The sequence below is a fragment of the Chelon labrosus genome, assembly GCF_963514085.1.
Source record: "Chelon labrosus genome assembly, chromosome: 1".
Classification (NCBI taxonomy): domain Eukaryota; kingdom Metazoa; phylum Chordata; class Actinopteri; order Mugiliformes; family Mugilidae; genus Chelon; species Chelon labrosus.
Genome location: NC_140337.1, coordinates 11,708,451 through 11,723,145, shown reverse-complemented (window position 1 = coordinate 11,723,145; position 14,695 = coordinate 11,708,451). Strand labels below are relative to the sequence as shown.

Sequence of the window (14,695 nt, the reverse complement as noted above, 5' to 3'; positions counted from 1 at the left end):
GTCACGGTACGTATCAAAATAACATCCACATAAATGGAATACTACATTGCAATGTGATGCAGTGTTATGGCACAGTGATTTTGCACAGTGCTGGGTACAAGTCTTTCCCGTATCTTGTGTCCTGATTATAACATCCAGAAGTACTTTTTCACATAACTGCACTTCCAAGAAAAAAATCCCACCACTGATTACTGAAGGTGATATCGTGCCACCGCCATGGCAGATTAGAGGGCATGGTTGCGTCATGGTTACGTAAAATCTATTGTCATGTTGGTGACGTGCAGGAAATAATCAGTTCATTAAAGTGAACTTGAAATCCCCTGGCTACAATCAAACCACTCCTTCCATGAGCAGTGAGCATGTTCAGGTTTATTACTCAAATGCAGGCAAAGCTGTGACACTGTTGAACAAAGGTAAAAAAAAAAAAATCCAAACTTGTTATATTTCTCTTTATGTCTTTTATTCCCTCACCACAAGAAACGTGTTTGGTTTTTATAAAAGTGGCATCACATCTCTGATTCTACGTCGTCCAAAGCAGGCTGCAGCGTCAGCGCGGTACCTTACAAATATGTACAAGTAAAAGGAATATAAAAACAAAATGAGTTGCTGTTCTTCCAGCTCCAGTGCAGGATCTGTCCAGGGCACCTCCCGTGAAATGTTTAGTTCCAGTTCTTGAAGAACTGCTTGAAGATGATGGTCTCCTTCCCCTGTGGCAGAATCTCCACCTGCAGCACAACACACATAAACGTTTACTGCTCAGAGAAGTTATACTGTAAAAGCTCTGGAGGTCATAACCCAGATCATTTTAAATCGTAACACACAGCCGTAGCAGGGAGTAAGGAAGACTTGTTTACAGGCAGTACCTGAGTTTTCATCCTGGGGTAATTCATTTGTTCGATGAAGCTGTCCGCCATCTGCAGGGCTGCATTCTTCTCAGCGGCATTTGCTCCGTTACCTGAAGGTCGATCAGTGAATTAAAAAATTTAATTAGTGTGTTCTGTTTAACAGCATAAATCCGTTTCATGGCTAATTTCACTAAAAATAACGCCACGTCCTTTGGATTCAGTTGTATATGACAGATTCGTTGACCTGCTTTAGCAATTTCCCTTGGGGATCAATAAACTTTATCCAAGTCTAAATCTAAAGGGCCAATAAAAAAAGATCAGTCCATAAATGGATCCGCAAACTGAGCAAACTACTAAAAGGTAAAGTTAGATAGATAGATAGATAGATAGATAGATAGCCTTTATTGTCCCATAAGGAAATTTGTTTCCACAGTCTGTCACAAGAAAAACACAAAACAGTGCCCTGCAGTCCAATTTTTTTATGAAAGTTGTGAAGTTGAAAGAATCTGACTGGTGAAAAAAAAACAAAAAACGAATTAATTTCCTCTGAAGCTGCAATTTATTTTCCCAACAGAAGTAAAAGATAATCAACAGAGATCAACAAAAAGATCCTGCTCGTTCACGTTCAGAACAGATAAACAGAGAAACAGAAGGTATGTTCACTGTAGCACAAGCATACGCTGTACGCACGTGTTAAAGATAAAGACCTTGTTCCAGTGGATCGGAAACAACGCCGTGCAATGTGGACATCCCTTCATATGTCTATATGTTTGACGTTTCTACAAGAAGCAATAACAAGCATCACTTCAGAGAATGTAGACTGATCTTTGTGCCCATATATAGATAAAAATACACTGTAAACATGGAGGTTACACAGTTTTACATACGCCTAGTTATTATCCCACAGTAAAAACACTTTCAGGACAGACTAGATTGTGTAAACTCAAATCGTGGACTGACAGATGTTCCGCGTTGTTTGGAATGCAAACTCCAATTAAATGTGTTATTTTTTTTTAACGCTTTAATTTTTTGTAATTAATTGCTCGTAATTGATGCGTTAAATCCCATCTCTAATTTTTACATATCATAAAACAAAATTACATTGCCATAACACATTTACAAATGAAACAAATTTACATTTCAGAAAACAAATTAACAAGACACGAAACACTTTTACAAGTCCTGAAACAAATTTACAAATATCAACCATCAACCGGAAAGGGAATGGACTAACTCTGGGGTTGAACAGGAAATGATAACGGGAGCGGCCAATACGAGTTGCTGTTGTTGCTGATGTGTTATGGCAATGTAATTTAGTTTTATGATTTGTAAAAATGTTTTCCTAAAATGTACATTTGTCTCAAGCTTTGTGAAAGTGTTTCACATTTTGTAATGTTGGTTTGCACCTCTCAGCCACCATAGTAACCAGATATAACGAGGAAAAGCATGACGGCAGGATTCAGACTCACGGTGCAGCGTCACACATTATTTCATTATTTTTGGTGATCAAATGTCTTTTTGGTTTTTTTTGTTTTTTTGTTTTTTTAATTTGTGTTTACACAATCTAGTCTTTCCTGAAAGTGTTTTTACTATGGCATAATGACTAGGCATATGTAAAACAGTCAGAATGTCAAAGTGTAACCTCCATGTTTACAGTGTATTTTTATCTATACATGGGCACAAAGATCAGTACACATTTTCTGAAGTGATGCTTGTAATCGCTTCTTATAGAAAACATATAGATATAGCTGTAGTTCCTTAAATGACCACTTGAGGCATCCTCATAAAGTGAGTCAGTCCCCATTGACCTCCATGTAAAAATGTCCAACCATAGCAGTAATAAAAACATTTACAGTCCAATCCAAAACATGGTTTTAGTCTGTATAGTTCTTTCTGTGTAACTTACACATTTTAAATTATGGATAAATAAGGGTGTGGTTGCTTTGAGTGACAGGTGGGTACTGTCTCGGGTTGCTAGCTGTTAGCCTCAGTGTCCCCTGATGGCCAGGGGAAGCCAGGGATGTATAGCGATAAACTGACATAGCCTAAAAGAGCGTAAAAGTTGAGCAGGTTTCAAATTTTTTTTTGACGCATCTTCACTCATTTCCACATTATACACTGCCTGGCCAAAAAAACAAAATGTCGCCACCTGGATTTCACTAAGCTAATAGGTACTAGCCTCCTATTGGATAATTACAGCATGGAAGATTATCTTTCAGCTGGCAACAAGTTATTTAACCCCAACTGATGCAATGAGTAGCTTCTCATTTCTTAAACAACCAAGTTGAAAGACACATCCTGTGGTCGTGGGAAAGATGTTAGTCTGATTGAGAAGGGTCAAATCATTGGCATGCATCAAGGAGAGAAAACATCTAAGGAGATTGAAGAAACTACTAAAATTGGATTAAGAACTGTCCAACGCATTATTAAAAACTGGAAGGATAGTGGGGAACCATCACATCAGGGTAAGAAGAGAGGCAGATGAAGTGATGCACCCATCATGCCTAGTGCCTACTGTACAAGCCTGTGAGGGCAGTGCTATGATCTGGGGTTGCTGCAGTTGCTCAGGTCTAGGTTCAGCAACATTATGTGTCCAAAGAATGAGGTCAGATGACTACCTGAATATACTGAATGACCGCCACGATGGCGTCAGCCGGAGACACCACACTGAGCTTCAAATCACACGGGTGACGTCACACAGGGTTCGTCCAGTTCAACTGTCAGTGCCCCAAATTCACTGTCAATCTTAATTTTTCACTGTGTTCATATTTTATCTTATTAAATCTGCTCCAGGGTCTGTTAGTATTCCCTCACCTTTCCAGACGAAGATCTTCCCATTGGCGCCGTTGTCCAGAATGAAGCAGTCGTCACGAACCAGCAGCTCCTTGGCAAACGGGCTCTTCTCTGACACTTTGGTCATCGACATGGAGCCCGTCGCGTCTGACACCTAAAGAGTTAACACAGACAAGTTTTATTAGAAAAGAAAAATACACACTTGTTTTAAAGGAGTGCAGTTTTCAGTTTTTTACCTTGTAGAGGGAGGCAGAGTTAGAAGCATCTGCTTTGCTGTCTTCTTCTGGCGTGCTCTCTGCCAGCACTGGCATCTGTCCCAAAACCTGCCAGGCAACACAAGACTTCTTTAAGACTGACAATGTGACGACAAAACAGAGCAACATTTCATGTCACTGCAAGAGAGTTTTCACCTTGAGCATCTCCTCCGGCTCTTCCCCCTCGCAGGTGTTCACAATAGAAGCTTTGCCGTGTTTCTCTGTGTCGCGGATCAGCGAGGCGATCTCAAGCACCTTCTGCTTCTCGAAGATGTTGGCCTGAGATCCGACCCATGACACGATGGTCTGTAGAGCAGTGAGTCAGCATCAGAGCATGATCAGGAGAAGCTGGAGCTGGACTTAATACAGTCCGCTGCAGAAAATGTGCTTATCTAAACTCATCGACTCGGCCACAAAGCAAGAAGCCAAATGATTTTGGGCGTTTTCTCGTGGCTACAACTGTCCTATGCATGTCCTCCTACAGCTGGCTTATCTTACCTGTCCAAGATCAAGGATGAAGCAGTCTCCCTTGTTGAAGCTGTTCCATGACAGCTCTACCTCCTTGGCACGTATGTTGCGTTTCCCTTTGATCTGATACAACCTGTGCACGGTCCCACTGCCCTGAGACCTCCTGAAGCCCGACTCCACACCGCCCTCCTGTTGAGGAAGAGCAGAAGTGTTTAGCTATTTTATTTTTCTCACCTTTACAGTACAGTAGTCTGGCTTAGAAATGTCACAGAGATTTCAGTTGGCTTAGTTCACTTGAAGTGCACTTCAAGACTTTACAGAAGTCATTCCTGCAGCTGTAAAATAATAAGAAGTATTTATCTTAGCCATAAAAAGGAGCCTTTGCTTTGCTCTTTTGCTGGACTCTTCCTATAAAGATACTAGGAAACAGCAGGCTGGTGAGAGAAACCCTTTGTAAAAATGCAGCTAGAGCTTAAAAAACTTAGTAATCATAGTGAAAAATACTGTTAATTCATCTCATCTATGGCAGCTGTCTCCACTTTTCAAGCATCTCTCTGGCTACATTTTATATTTCTTCGGCCCGATTGAAATCAGATTCTGAAAAGAGATTCCAATGTAACTGTTTACATGGACACTACATAAAATGATCTGTTCATAAGCCCCAAATATTCAGTCAGAGCCCGACGTTATTGACATGTGTAAAGTGGTGCAGCCCAAAGCAGAGCATCAAATCTGTCAGAAAGAGAAGAATATGAGCAATATGAAACCGCGTGGGTTCTCTGGCTTCCTCCCACCGTCCAAAGACATGCTCATTAGGTTAATCCGTGATTCTAAATTGGCCGCAGATGTGAGTGTGAATGATTGTCTGTCTCTCTGTGTTAGCCCCGTGATAGACTGGCTTTTATTCTGCCTATTAGCTGGACCCTACTGCTGTCCTCTAGAATCGTGGCCATCCCCTGATCCTCACCTTGTAGCTGACCCCTCTGGGGAAGAGCTCCATGAACTCCGGCGTCTCGAAGCCCTGAACCTGCCTGTGCTGAATGGGGTCGCCGCCCAAGAAGTTGTCCAGCTGCGTGGCCAGCATGGCGCAAGCTACCTGCTCGTCCCGGGACGACTTCTCACCTGCAACGGAGAAAAACCGTCAGGGTCAAAATGCTTATCCCAGTCTTCCCTTTTTAGCCTCTAATAATTATTTTTGTCATGGAAATAAGTACAAGAAAAAGGTGTCAAGCATCCAGCACCTGGAACCTTGTACAGGATAAGTGGTAATAGATATTGGATGGATGGGATGAATTTGAGACCTGATTTAAGAGACGGTTAAATGTCAAAACTGTCAAAAAGTGCTCAATCAAACAAAACTGATGAGGTAAGAAATTACTGTAAAGTCGAGAAAGGATTCTATCAAAACATAAAGGCGCTCTGGACCATGGAGGCATCGTAGGGTTCATCAACTGTAAACAAGAGGAGGGAGGGGTCAGGGAGATGCATGCTTGAGCAAAGAGAGAGCTCTCCAAGCTTTGACAATCAGCTTAGTGTTACCTAAGCACCGGATACATGCTGGAAACAACAGCCACATTTGAGTACTGTAACAGCGCTCCTGCATTTTTAATGGGCCCCGCTCAAAAGCCATCCCTGTTTTCCCTGCGGACTTCTTTCCCTCTCTTATCATCCCTCCATCCAGATTCTCCCCGCACAATGACGGGAGCAGGCCGGCGCTGTGTCTCATGTGTCGTCGCCATCAACGGGAGCGTCATTAGCTTTTCAGCCGGAGCACTGAGCCAAGGTTAGGCGTGTAGTAAGCACTGGACAATGGTCAGCTGGGTAAATAGAAATAGGAGAGGCGTCCATTCTTTCCCTCCGAGTCAGGAGTACACAGTTGAAGGATAATTAAAGCATCTTTAAAGCCGAGCTCCGTTTTTCCATCGTTTTGATTCAACACTTTTGTCGATACTGATCACTTAGTTAAATAAATATGAGAAAATAAGGCTCAGATTAATAAAATATTAAAGTAAAAAAACATTTGTGAGCTGTCTGAAAACCAAGGATTGCTCCTGCCTTAAATCTAGATAAATCTATTTGCACTGTAGTAGTTTCTTGCCGATTGGTCGTTGGTTTTCAAGCCAGACGTGTCTCCGGTCTCTCACCTATCCACATGTGGAGGTCGGCCCCCTGTTCCCCGCGGTTCTGCAGCACCAGATAGGAGTCCCCGTTAAAGAAAGCTCCCACCTCCGAGGAATCCAGCGGCACTGCCTTCATCTTCTCCACCCTCCACACCCAGAGACCCGGGTCCCGGACCTCTGGGCCGAACTGACCCGGTGCTGCCTTGAAGTGGAGCATGCTGCACGGAGAAGGAAGAAAATGGACAAAAGACAAAGTGAGGAGTGGGGACAAACTTTGTCCGGGACAGGGCGGAAAGAATCCAAAAATAGAAAACAAGAAGAGTGATCCTCTCCACACACACAGAAAAGACAAAACAGGAAGTAGAACTATGTGATGTTTAGTCACTGTATGCATTTGGGAATTGATGCTGGTTTTTGGTTGAGGAAAAGAGAAGTAATAGAAGAAGTTAAAACCAACAAATGTGTCAACCACAATGTAAACAACGTCACTTGAATCTATATAAATTCTAAGTACTGCTGGTGGTCTCCATGGCGACTGAAATAATGCTGGATTCACTAATTCACACACACACGTCTAAACTACATTCTCTTTAAGAGGCCATTAAGTGTGATGAGTCCCATCACACTAAGACTTGACACATAGTCACGGGTTGTGTTGCTGCTTGAAATAGCCACAAGCTGCCTTGCATCACTTTTTTTTTTTTTTTTTTTTTTTTTTTTTTGCGACACAGGCACAAAGCCAGCCGCTCTAACTCAACGCCAGTCCTGTTGCACAATGCCAGGCGTGGCTAAGTGCAAGCTGGATCATGTCACAGGTGAGAGAAAGCCAGGTTTAGACTGTCACACAGGAAGAGGTAAAAAACAAAAAAAGACAAAAAAAAAACAAAAAACAATAGAGCACTTTCAAGTATTAATACAATTAGTGTGCCACGAAGCCAAACCGCAGCCTCTTCCTGTGGGTGCTGGTTTGTTACAGCTACATGTTGCACAACTTCAAAAATAAAGTGAGTTTGTAGAGAGGCGCGGTGCTGCTACCTCGCTACTCACTGATTCAACTATAACATTTACCTTTGACTGTCCTTTCATAAAATGTGCCACAGTTAAAATATTCATTATGCTTTATTATGAAGTAATCTCTATGAAAGCGTTATTATTCCTGTCACAGGATGGCTATATGTTTGTATTAATATTAGCTACGTGTATCTTATAACGTGCATTAGTTTAATTTTTATTTTTGAAGCACAAGGAAATGTATGGGTTTCTATTGAGGATAGACGAATCAATTTATCATGTGATTAAAGTTTCACTATGAAATAGTCTTGACTCAGCTGCTGACCTTAATGAGCTCTCACCATTTACAAGGGAACACCTCGAGTCAAGTTCTTATTTTTATTTTTACACAGTTTCAAAGGTTGACACGTGGCTTTTTTAAAACCAGTATTCAGCCCTAAAATACCTGCATGACGACAGTGGTATATACACCGATCAGGCATAACATTATGACCACCTTCCTAACATTGTGTAGGTCTCCCTTGTGCCTCCACAACAGTTGGGATTCATCAGAGAATGGACATGGGTCTTCTGAGGGTGTCAGCAGAATGTTGTTAGTGGGGGCCTTTGGGTCCTATGGGTTGAGGGGAGGGGCCTCTGTGGATCATCCCACAGATACTTGATCAGTTTGGGATCTAGTGAATTTGGAGGCCAGGTCAACACCTTGTGCTGTTTTTTTTTTAGTTGTTCCTAAACCGTTTTTGTGTGTGTGTCTGTGTCAGGCTGCATCCTGCTGGGGATGGCTGCTGCCATCAAGGAGTGTCATTGCTATGGGGTGGGGGTGCCTGGTCTGGTCTAGGTGGGTGGTACATGTCTAAGTAACATCTACATGAATGGCACGTCCAAACGTTTCCCAGCAGAACACTGAATCATCACAAAATGATCAATGATTAGTCACTTCTGTCAGTGGTCGTAATGTTACGCCTATTATTTGCATTTTTGCTTCCACGGATCAGAATCAGACGGATATCCTGTTGACTGCATGCAAACATTTCAGACCTTATCATAAACATAGAGCAGCTATATCAAACTGGTGACGTTTCCGCCCTGCAGCATTATGGCTGAGTCTTTATATCAGTCATCACTATATCATAATAAACGTAAAGCTGGTATACTGTAGCTATACTTTATTGCAAGTTATAAAAGTCACCAGTTTTAATTTTGTTACCAGAGTGGCGCCGGACAGCAGCCATAACTGATAAAGCAGCTCAGGAAAACAAACAAACAGTTACTTTAATTATGGTGATTAAAATCCACTGAACCAACATGAGGGAGTTGCCTGTAAGCTCTCGTGAGTTAGGTGTTGAAAATGACACTTGGGTCAGCAGAAACTAGTCAAAATATTAACGCCAAAAATCTGCATTTTGGTCGGTTAAACAGGATGTTTAACAGCAGTAGCTCCACTCTTCTGTATGTTTTGCGGTTTTGTAGACGGAGTCGCACCCTTTTCTTTATCAAATTTCAGATAAAACCTTTACAGCTCCGCACCACTTTTGTAAACTGTCCCCGGTGAACTGGTGTGGTTCAATGACTAAGCTGCACAGCGAAGGCTACTGTGTACAAAAGTGTATATTTCAATAAACAGTGTAAAGGTGGAGCGAGGAGGCAGAGAGAGGGCCTGAGGCAGCACATGCAGAGGCCCCTTAGGTTAAGGTTACACTGCTTTGACGGCGGCTTGAAGAGTAAGTAAGGAGGCATGGAGGAAAAAAAAAAAAAAAAGCCACTTAACTGTATGATCTCCCCCGGTACCTCCACCATGCTGTCTGACTCGGCCTCCATTCTGCGTGTCCACTGGACTGTGTGTGTGTGTGTGTTTGTAAGGTATCGAGAGGCCTGGTGAGGAGGAGTGTTTGAGCTCACCTGGCCCGGTTAGCTTATATGCGCAAGGTAACTGGAGCTGGAGTGATGAAAGCCTACCTGTGGCCTGCGGATAGGACGCAGTGCGTGCAGGGGGGGAACTAGAGTCGGGTTCCTGGCTCCTGGCTAAAGCTAAAGACCAGGCAGATGATTACTGCGAGAGCAAGCACCTCCATCTTTCCCTGCCTCTAATTCCAGCTCTCGCCTCATTTAACCACATATCAAATGGCGCGCAGCAGACAAAATAAACCCTGCACCACCATAATTTCCAAATCGAACCGATGTATCAGCTCCCAAATATGAATCACTCAACATTTCCCGAAAATGCAGAAAAGTGGAAAGAGGAACTAATAGCTTCCCTTCCAGTCCTACCCATTTTTTCCAACAAAAAAATCAGTTATTATTTAAAATAGCTGCCTGAGCACAGACAATAAGCACCTAAAAAGCACCACATTTCCGGGTCAGTTCAGGATCACATAAGCAAATGTAGTGCCAGCAGCGTGATCTCTACAGCTGAAGCTTGCTCAGGTAGCAGAGGCTCATGGGTATTGTAGTATTTGGTGGCATATAAAACAAAAACTGAAGCAAAATAAATCACAATATATAAACCAAACATGAAATCATCAGAAATGGTAATAACATGTGCAACACTCAGAACTGTCAACCGTCTAACTCAGGGCTCGTCCACACGTACGAAAACGATCTTTTTTCTCTCCGTTTTTGACGTCATCGTTTCAAGAAATATCCGCGTCCACACGGATCCGTTTCAGCACGACCGAAAACGCTACTTCATATTCCAGGCCTATAGGTGGCGCTGTTTCGGTTTCAGAAATTCACCAAAAATGGAGAGGAAGATGCGGAGCATGCGCACAAAGCTTGAGCGCTGTTTACAAATCGCCTTTTTTGCTCAGCGTGGTGGCACAGGAGCATGATATTTTGCCCTAGTAACCCTAATAGGCTCAATATCGTATTGATAGCATGAAAACTAGCATGTAGTCCGCCATTGTTGTTGATGTTGTTACGAGACGTCTCGCGGGATGTGAAAGGCTGCTCGGGAGTGTGGCGATGACGTCATCGTTTTCCCGTTTTCCCCGTCCACAAGAAAACGCAGGAGCTGCGTTTTCGAATTTCTCCACCCTGGGACCCGTTTTCAGAAAAGTGCGTTTTAGGGCTATGCGTTTACAGGATACGTCTGGACGCTCGGCCAAAACGGTTAAAAAAACCTCCGTTTTGGCGTATTTGCGTTTACGTGTGGACAGGGCCTCAGTTAGTGGGGGTCTTTGGGTCCCATGGGTTGGAGGGAGGGGCCTCTGTGGATCATCCCACAGATACTTGATCAGTTTGGGATCTAGTGAATTTGGAGGCCAGGTCAACACCTTGTGCTGTTCTTAATGTTTTTTTTAGTTGTTCCTAAACCGTTTTTAGGAACAACAGCCATCCCCAGCATCCTGCTGCTGGATTATGTCACAGGTGAGAGAAAGCCAGGTTTAGACTGTCACACAGGAAGAGGTAAAAAACAAAAAAAGACAAAAAAAACAAAAAACAATAGAGCACTTTAATGTATTAATATAATTAGTGTGCCACCAAACCAAACCGCAGCCTCTTCCTGTGGGTGCTGGTTTGTTACAGCTACATGTTGCACAACTTCAAAAATAAAGTGAGTTTGTAGAGAGGCGCGTTGCTGCTACGTCGCTACTGACTGATTCAACTATAACATTTACCTTTGACTGTCCTTTCATAAAATGTGCCACAGTTAAAATATTCATTATGCTTTATTATGAAGTAATCTCTATGAAAGCATTATTATTCCTGTCACAGGATGGTTATATGTTTGTATTAATATTAGCTACGTGTACCTTATTACGTGCATTAGATTAATTTATTTTATTTTTTTTTCAGAAATGTATGGGTTTCTTTTGAGGATAGACGAATCAGTTTATCATGTGATTAAAGTTTTACAATGAAATGGTCTTGACTCAGCTGCTGACCTTAATGAGCTGTCACCATTTACAAGGGAACACCTCGAGTCAAGTTCTTATTTTTATTTTTACACAGTTTCAAACGTCGACACGTATCTTTTTTAAAACCAGTATTCAGCCCTAATACAGTATACCTGCATGACGACAGTGGTATACACACCGATCAGGCATAACATAATGACCACCTTCCTAATATTTTGTAGGTCTCCCTTGTGCCTCCAAAACAGTTGTTGACTCATCAGAGAATGGACATGGTCCTTCTGAGGGTGTCCTGTGGTGTCTGGCAACAGAATGTTGTTAGTGGGGGCCTTTGAAGCCTATGGGTTGAGGGGAGGGGCCTCTGTGGATCATCTCACAGATGCTTGATCAGTTTGGGATCTAGTGAATTTGGAGGCCAGGTCAACACCTTGTGCTGTTCTTCATGTTTTTTTTTTTTTTGTAGTTGCTCCTAAAGCGTTCTAGTGTCTGTGTCAAGCTTGCTGCCATCAAGGAGTGTCATTGCTATGGGGTGGGGGTGCCTGGTCTGGTCTAGGTGGGTGCTACATGTCTAAGTAACATCCACCTGGTCCAAAAGTTTCCCAGCAGAACACTGAATTGTCACAAGATGATCAATGTCATTTACTTCTCCTGTCAGTGGTCTTAATGTTACGCCTGATAGGAGTAAACTAGTTTAGTTTGGCTCTTTTTTATTATTGTGGTTATTATCAGTAGTTGTCAAACTATTTCCATCAAAGAGAAAAAACCTCATTTAATATTTATTCGTTTGATCATTTAGATACACGTGACAATTCATGGTCAGATTGGAGGGCTCTTAGCTAAAGCACAGATAAATTGTTGTAAGTAGTATAAAATATCTATTTAGATGATAACTGAATCATTTAAGTCATTTTATTCATGCAGCACAGCTTCTCTATATGTGCCGAACCTGATTTCTACCGCATCCTGAGGTGGAGGCGTGAACACTTTCAATAATCTCGTCAGCAGAGGGAGCGATGAAAGGAAATCAGCGATGGGTTAAATTCAAAGCTGAGTCTCGACAATGTCACCAAACAGAAAGCGAGGCGGCCCGAGACGACAGGAGATAAGAATGAGATGCCGGCCTGCTGGAGCGTTAGCTGGCGCCCGGTTGGACGGAGGAGTTTGGACAGAGAGGTCACAGATAGGCTGCAGGGGTCACTGAGCCAATCAGTCATTCACGCGTTGTTGGGCAGACAGAAATATGAGAGCGGAGCGTCACAGGGCAGTAGGCGTGGAAAGACCTGAGAGCAATCTGTCAATTGATGATCGGTGTGTGTTCTTATGGCTGGGTGCACTTTACATTTATAAGATTAAGAGGCTGAACTCAAGACAGAGTGATGCAGACGGGGAGAAACGGAGAAGATAAAGAAACAAAGGGCGACAGAGAAGGAAATATATATTATCTGAATACTAAGCTTCCTCTTTCTGGACTATGTCGCAAGTTTCCGGTTGTTTCAATACTCCGCCCTGACAATAAAGGAAGTTGTTAAACAGCGGCAAAATATAATCATGTGCAGTAAATGAGATGTGGGGGAAAAGTGGGGAAAAGATTTAAGGTTAGGACTTCCTCCTGACGGGACAAAGAGCGAGAGAGAGAGAGATTGCAGAGAGAATTTGGAAAAATTTGTGTCTTGCAGCAACGTGGAATGAAAAGATTCATTGTCCCACTGCAAGATTCCTCAGCTGATTTCAGGAGGAGGAATGTGCTGAGCAAACAGGAGAAAGAAGGAGCAAGTATAAAAAAGGAAAAAGGGAGAGAAGAACGGGTGGAAAAAAACAAACAGGAAATTTTTGCAGGAAAATGTGCGACAAATAGAAACTTATCAAAGTCAAAACTTACCTTGTAAGGTTGGAAAGTGAGTTGGTGGTGGGAGACCAAACGTGTCTGAGTGGAGAGCGGAGGAGGAAAGCGGCGATGCAAGGAGGAACACGTCCCTAAATATACGAATTCTTTCTCTCTCTCACACACAAAAGATATTTCCTGCCTCTGTCTGCGGTGGCCTTAGCCCGGCCCTCTGACTCCACCGCTGCAGAAGAAAAAACAAGCTTGATTGAATCAGGACTCTAAGTACGTGGAGAATTCATGTACCAACTAGAATCTTTTGGCAGAGGCATTTAAAGGCTGATAAAAATGTCACAACAACAACATTTTCAAACCTGATTTATTAGCGTTTAAGTTTGAATTACACCAAACATTTGGGCAAAAACACAAATCAACTAATTACTAATTTGTGGCGATTACTTTCTCATACCATCATAAACAAAGTCCACATTTTCTGCCTACCATATCAACTCTCTTTAACTTAAAGTGCTCTCTCAGTGAATCAGTGTCCCAACAGTTGCGAAACATCATCATAGCAACAGATCCAAACACTGTTATTACTCATACCGAGGACTCCCACTCAGACACGCCCGTCTGACGAGGAAACACACTGTAAACAGTTACTCAGTGTGACGTTCTGCGCAGTATTTACCTGCGTGAGGTACGAATTATTCATCCTTTCCACGCGAAAGACTTCCACAAATCTGCCCACGCGTGTTTTTTTACTTGATCAAAACTGTTCACATCAGCCTGCCCAGTCTTTATGGCCTTCTGCAGCTATCCACTCCTACCTGAATGAGCAATTCTCCAACCTGTCCATGACTCCTCTTATATTCTCAAACTGTCCTGTAACATCATCAGCTATATGATTCATGTGCGCTTTAGTCAGATGTATTTGTGACAGATGTATGTTTATCTCGCTCTCTCTCTTTTCTGTCTCTACCCAGCTGGCCTTAGTCAGATGGGTGCCTCCATATGAGCTGGGTTCTGCTTAATGTTTCTTCCTGTTGCTCTGGGGGTTTCAGACCGGATTTTGTAAAGCATCTTGAAACAGTTTGTATTATTATTGACACTAAAATAAAATTGAATTGAATTGCTGTTTTTTTAACCTAATCTACAGAGCAAATTTTACTGTCTTCAGTAAAAAAAAACGTAAAAGTTGGTAAGTGGTTTTAGAAACTCTTATGGTATCACATTAGGTTTTAAGTTAAAAACCTTACATTTAAATATTTTATTTGCGTATTTATTTACGTTTTGTTTATGGCACTTTTGGTCCTCCATACAAAATCTCAAAATGGACCAGTTTCACTTAAATTGATATATATTTTTTTATACCTGTCAAATACGTTCATGCTGAGGTTAGATGGTTAAGATGGTTAACACTGGTGCTAGCTGGGGTTATAAAATCCGTAAGCTATGAATTCATTTCACCCTCCATTTTCCGTATTTTACCTGTAAATCTTCCAGCGAGAGAGTTGGCTCTGCTGAC

General features: G+C 42.3%; 1 protein-coding gene across 2 annotated transcripts; it reads right to left on the bottom strand.

The window, feature by feature from the left end:
- Positions 1–351: 351 nt before the first annotated feature.
- capgb (capping protein (actin filament), gelsolin-like b) lies at positions 352–13,388 on the bottom strand. 2 transcript variants are annotated; one of them, XM_084552920.1, is made up of 9 exons: positions 13,225–13,388; positions 6,505–6,698; positions 5,328–5,482; positions 4,391–4,549; positions 4,049–4,198; positions 3,875–3,961; positions 3,660–3,792; positions 864–955; positions 352–725 (listed from the first exon to the last, which is right to left on the bottom strand). In XM_084552920.1, the coding sequence occupies exons 2-9, from the start codon at positions 6,695–6,697 to the stop codon at positions 660–662; spliced, it is 1,035 nt and encodes a 344-aa protein (XP_084409046.1). In that variant the 5' UTR covers position 6,698; positions 13,225–13,388; the 3' UTR covers positions 352–659. The 2 variants fall into 2 exon arrangements, with proteins under 2 accessions (XP_084409046.1, XP_084409045.1); XM_084552919.1 differs by lacking the exon at positions 13,225–13,388 and adding an exon at positions 9,260–9,368.
- Between the last annotated feature and the right edge of the window lie 1,307 nt (positions 13,389–14,695).

Bases quoted from the DNA above. Each gene is read 5' to 3' on its own strand.
- capgb (XM_084552919.1), bottom strand. From the start codon at position 9,309: ATGGAGGCCGAGTCAGACAGCATGGTGGAGGTACCGGGGGAGATCATA. The intron at 6,699-9,259 runs GTTAAGTGGCTT...TTCTCCGTGCAG, and splicing joins GTACCGGGGGAGATCATACA to CATGCTCCACTTCAAGGCAG. The intron at 4,199-4,390 runs GTAAGATAAGCC...ACTGCTCTACAG, and splicing joins TCATCCTTGATCTTGGACAG to ACCATCGTGTCATGGGTCGG.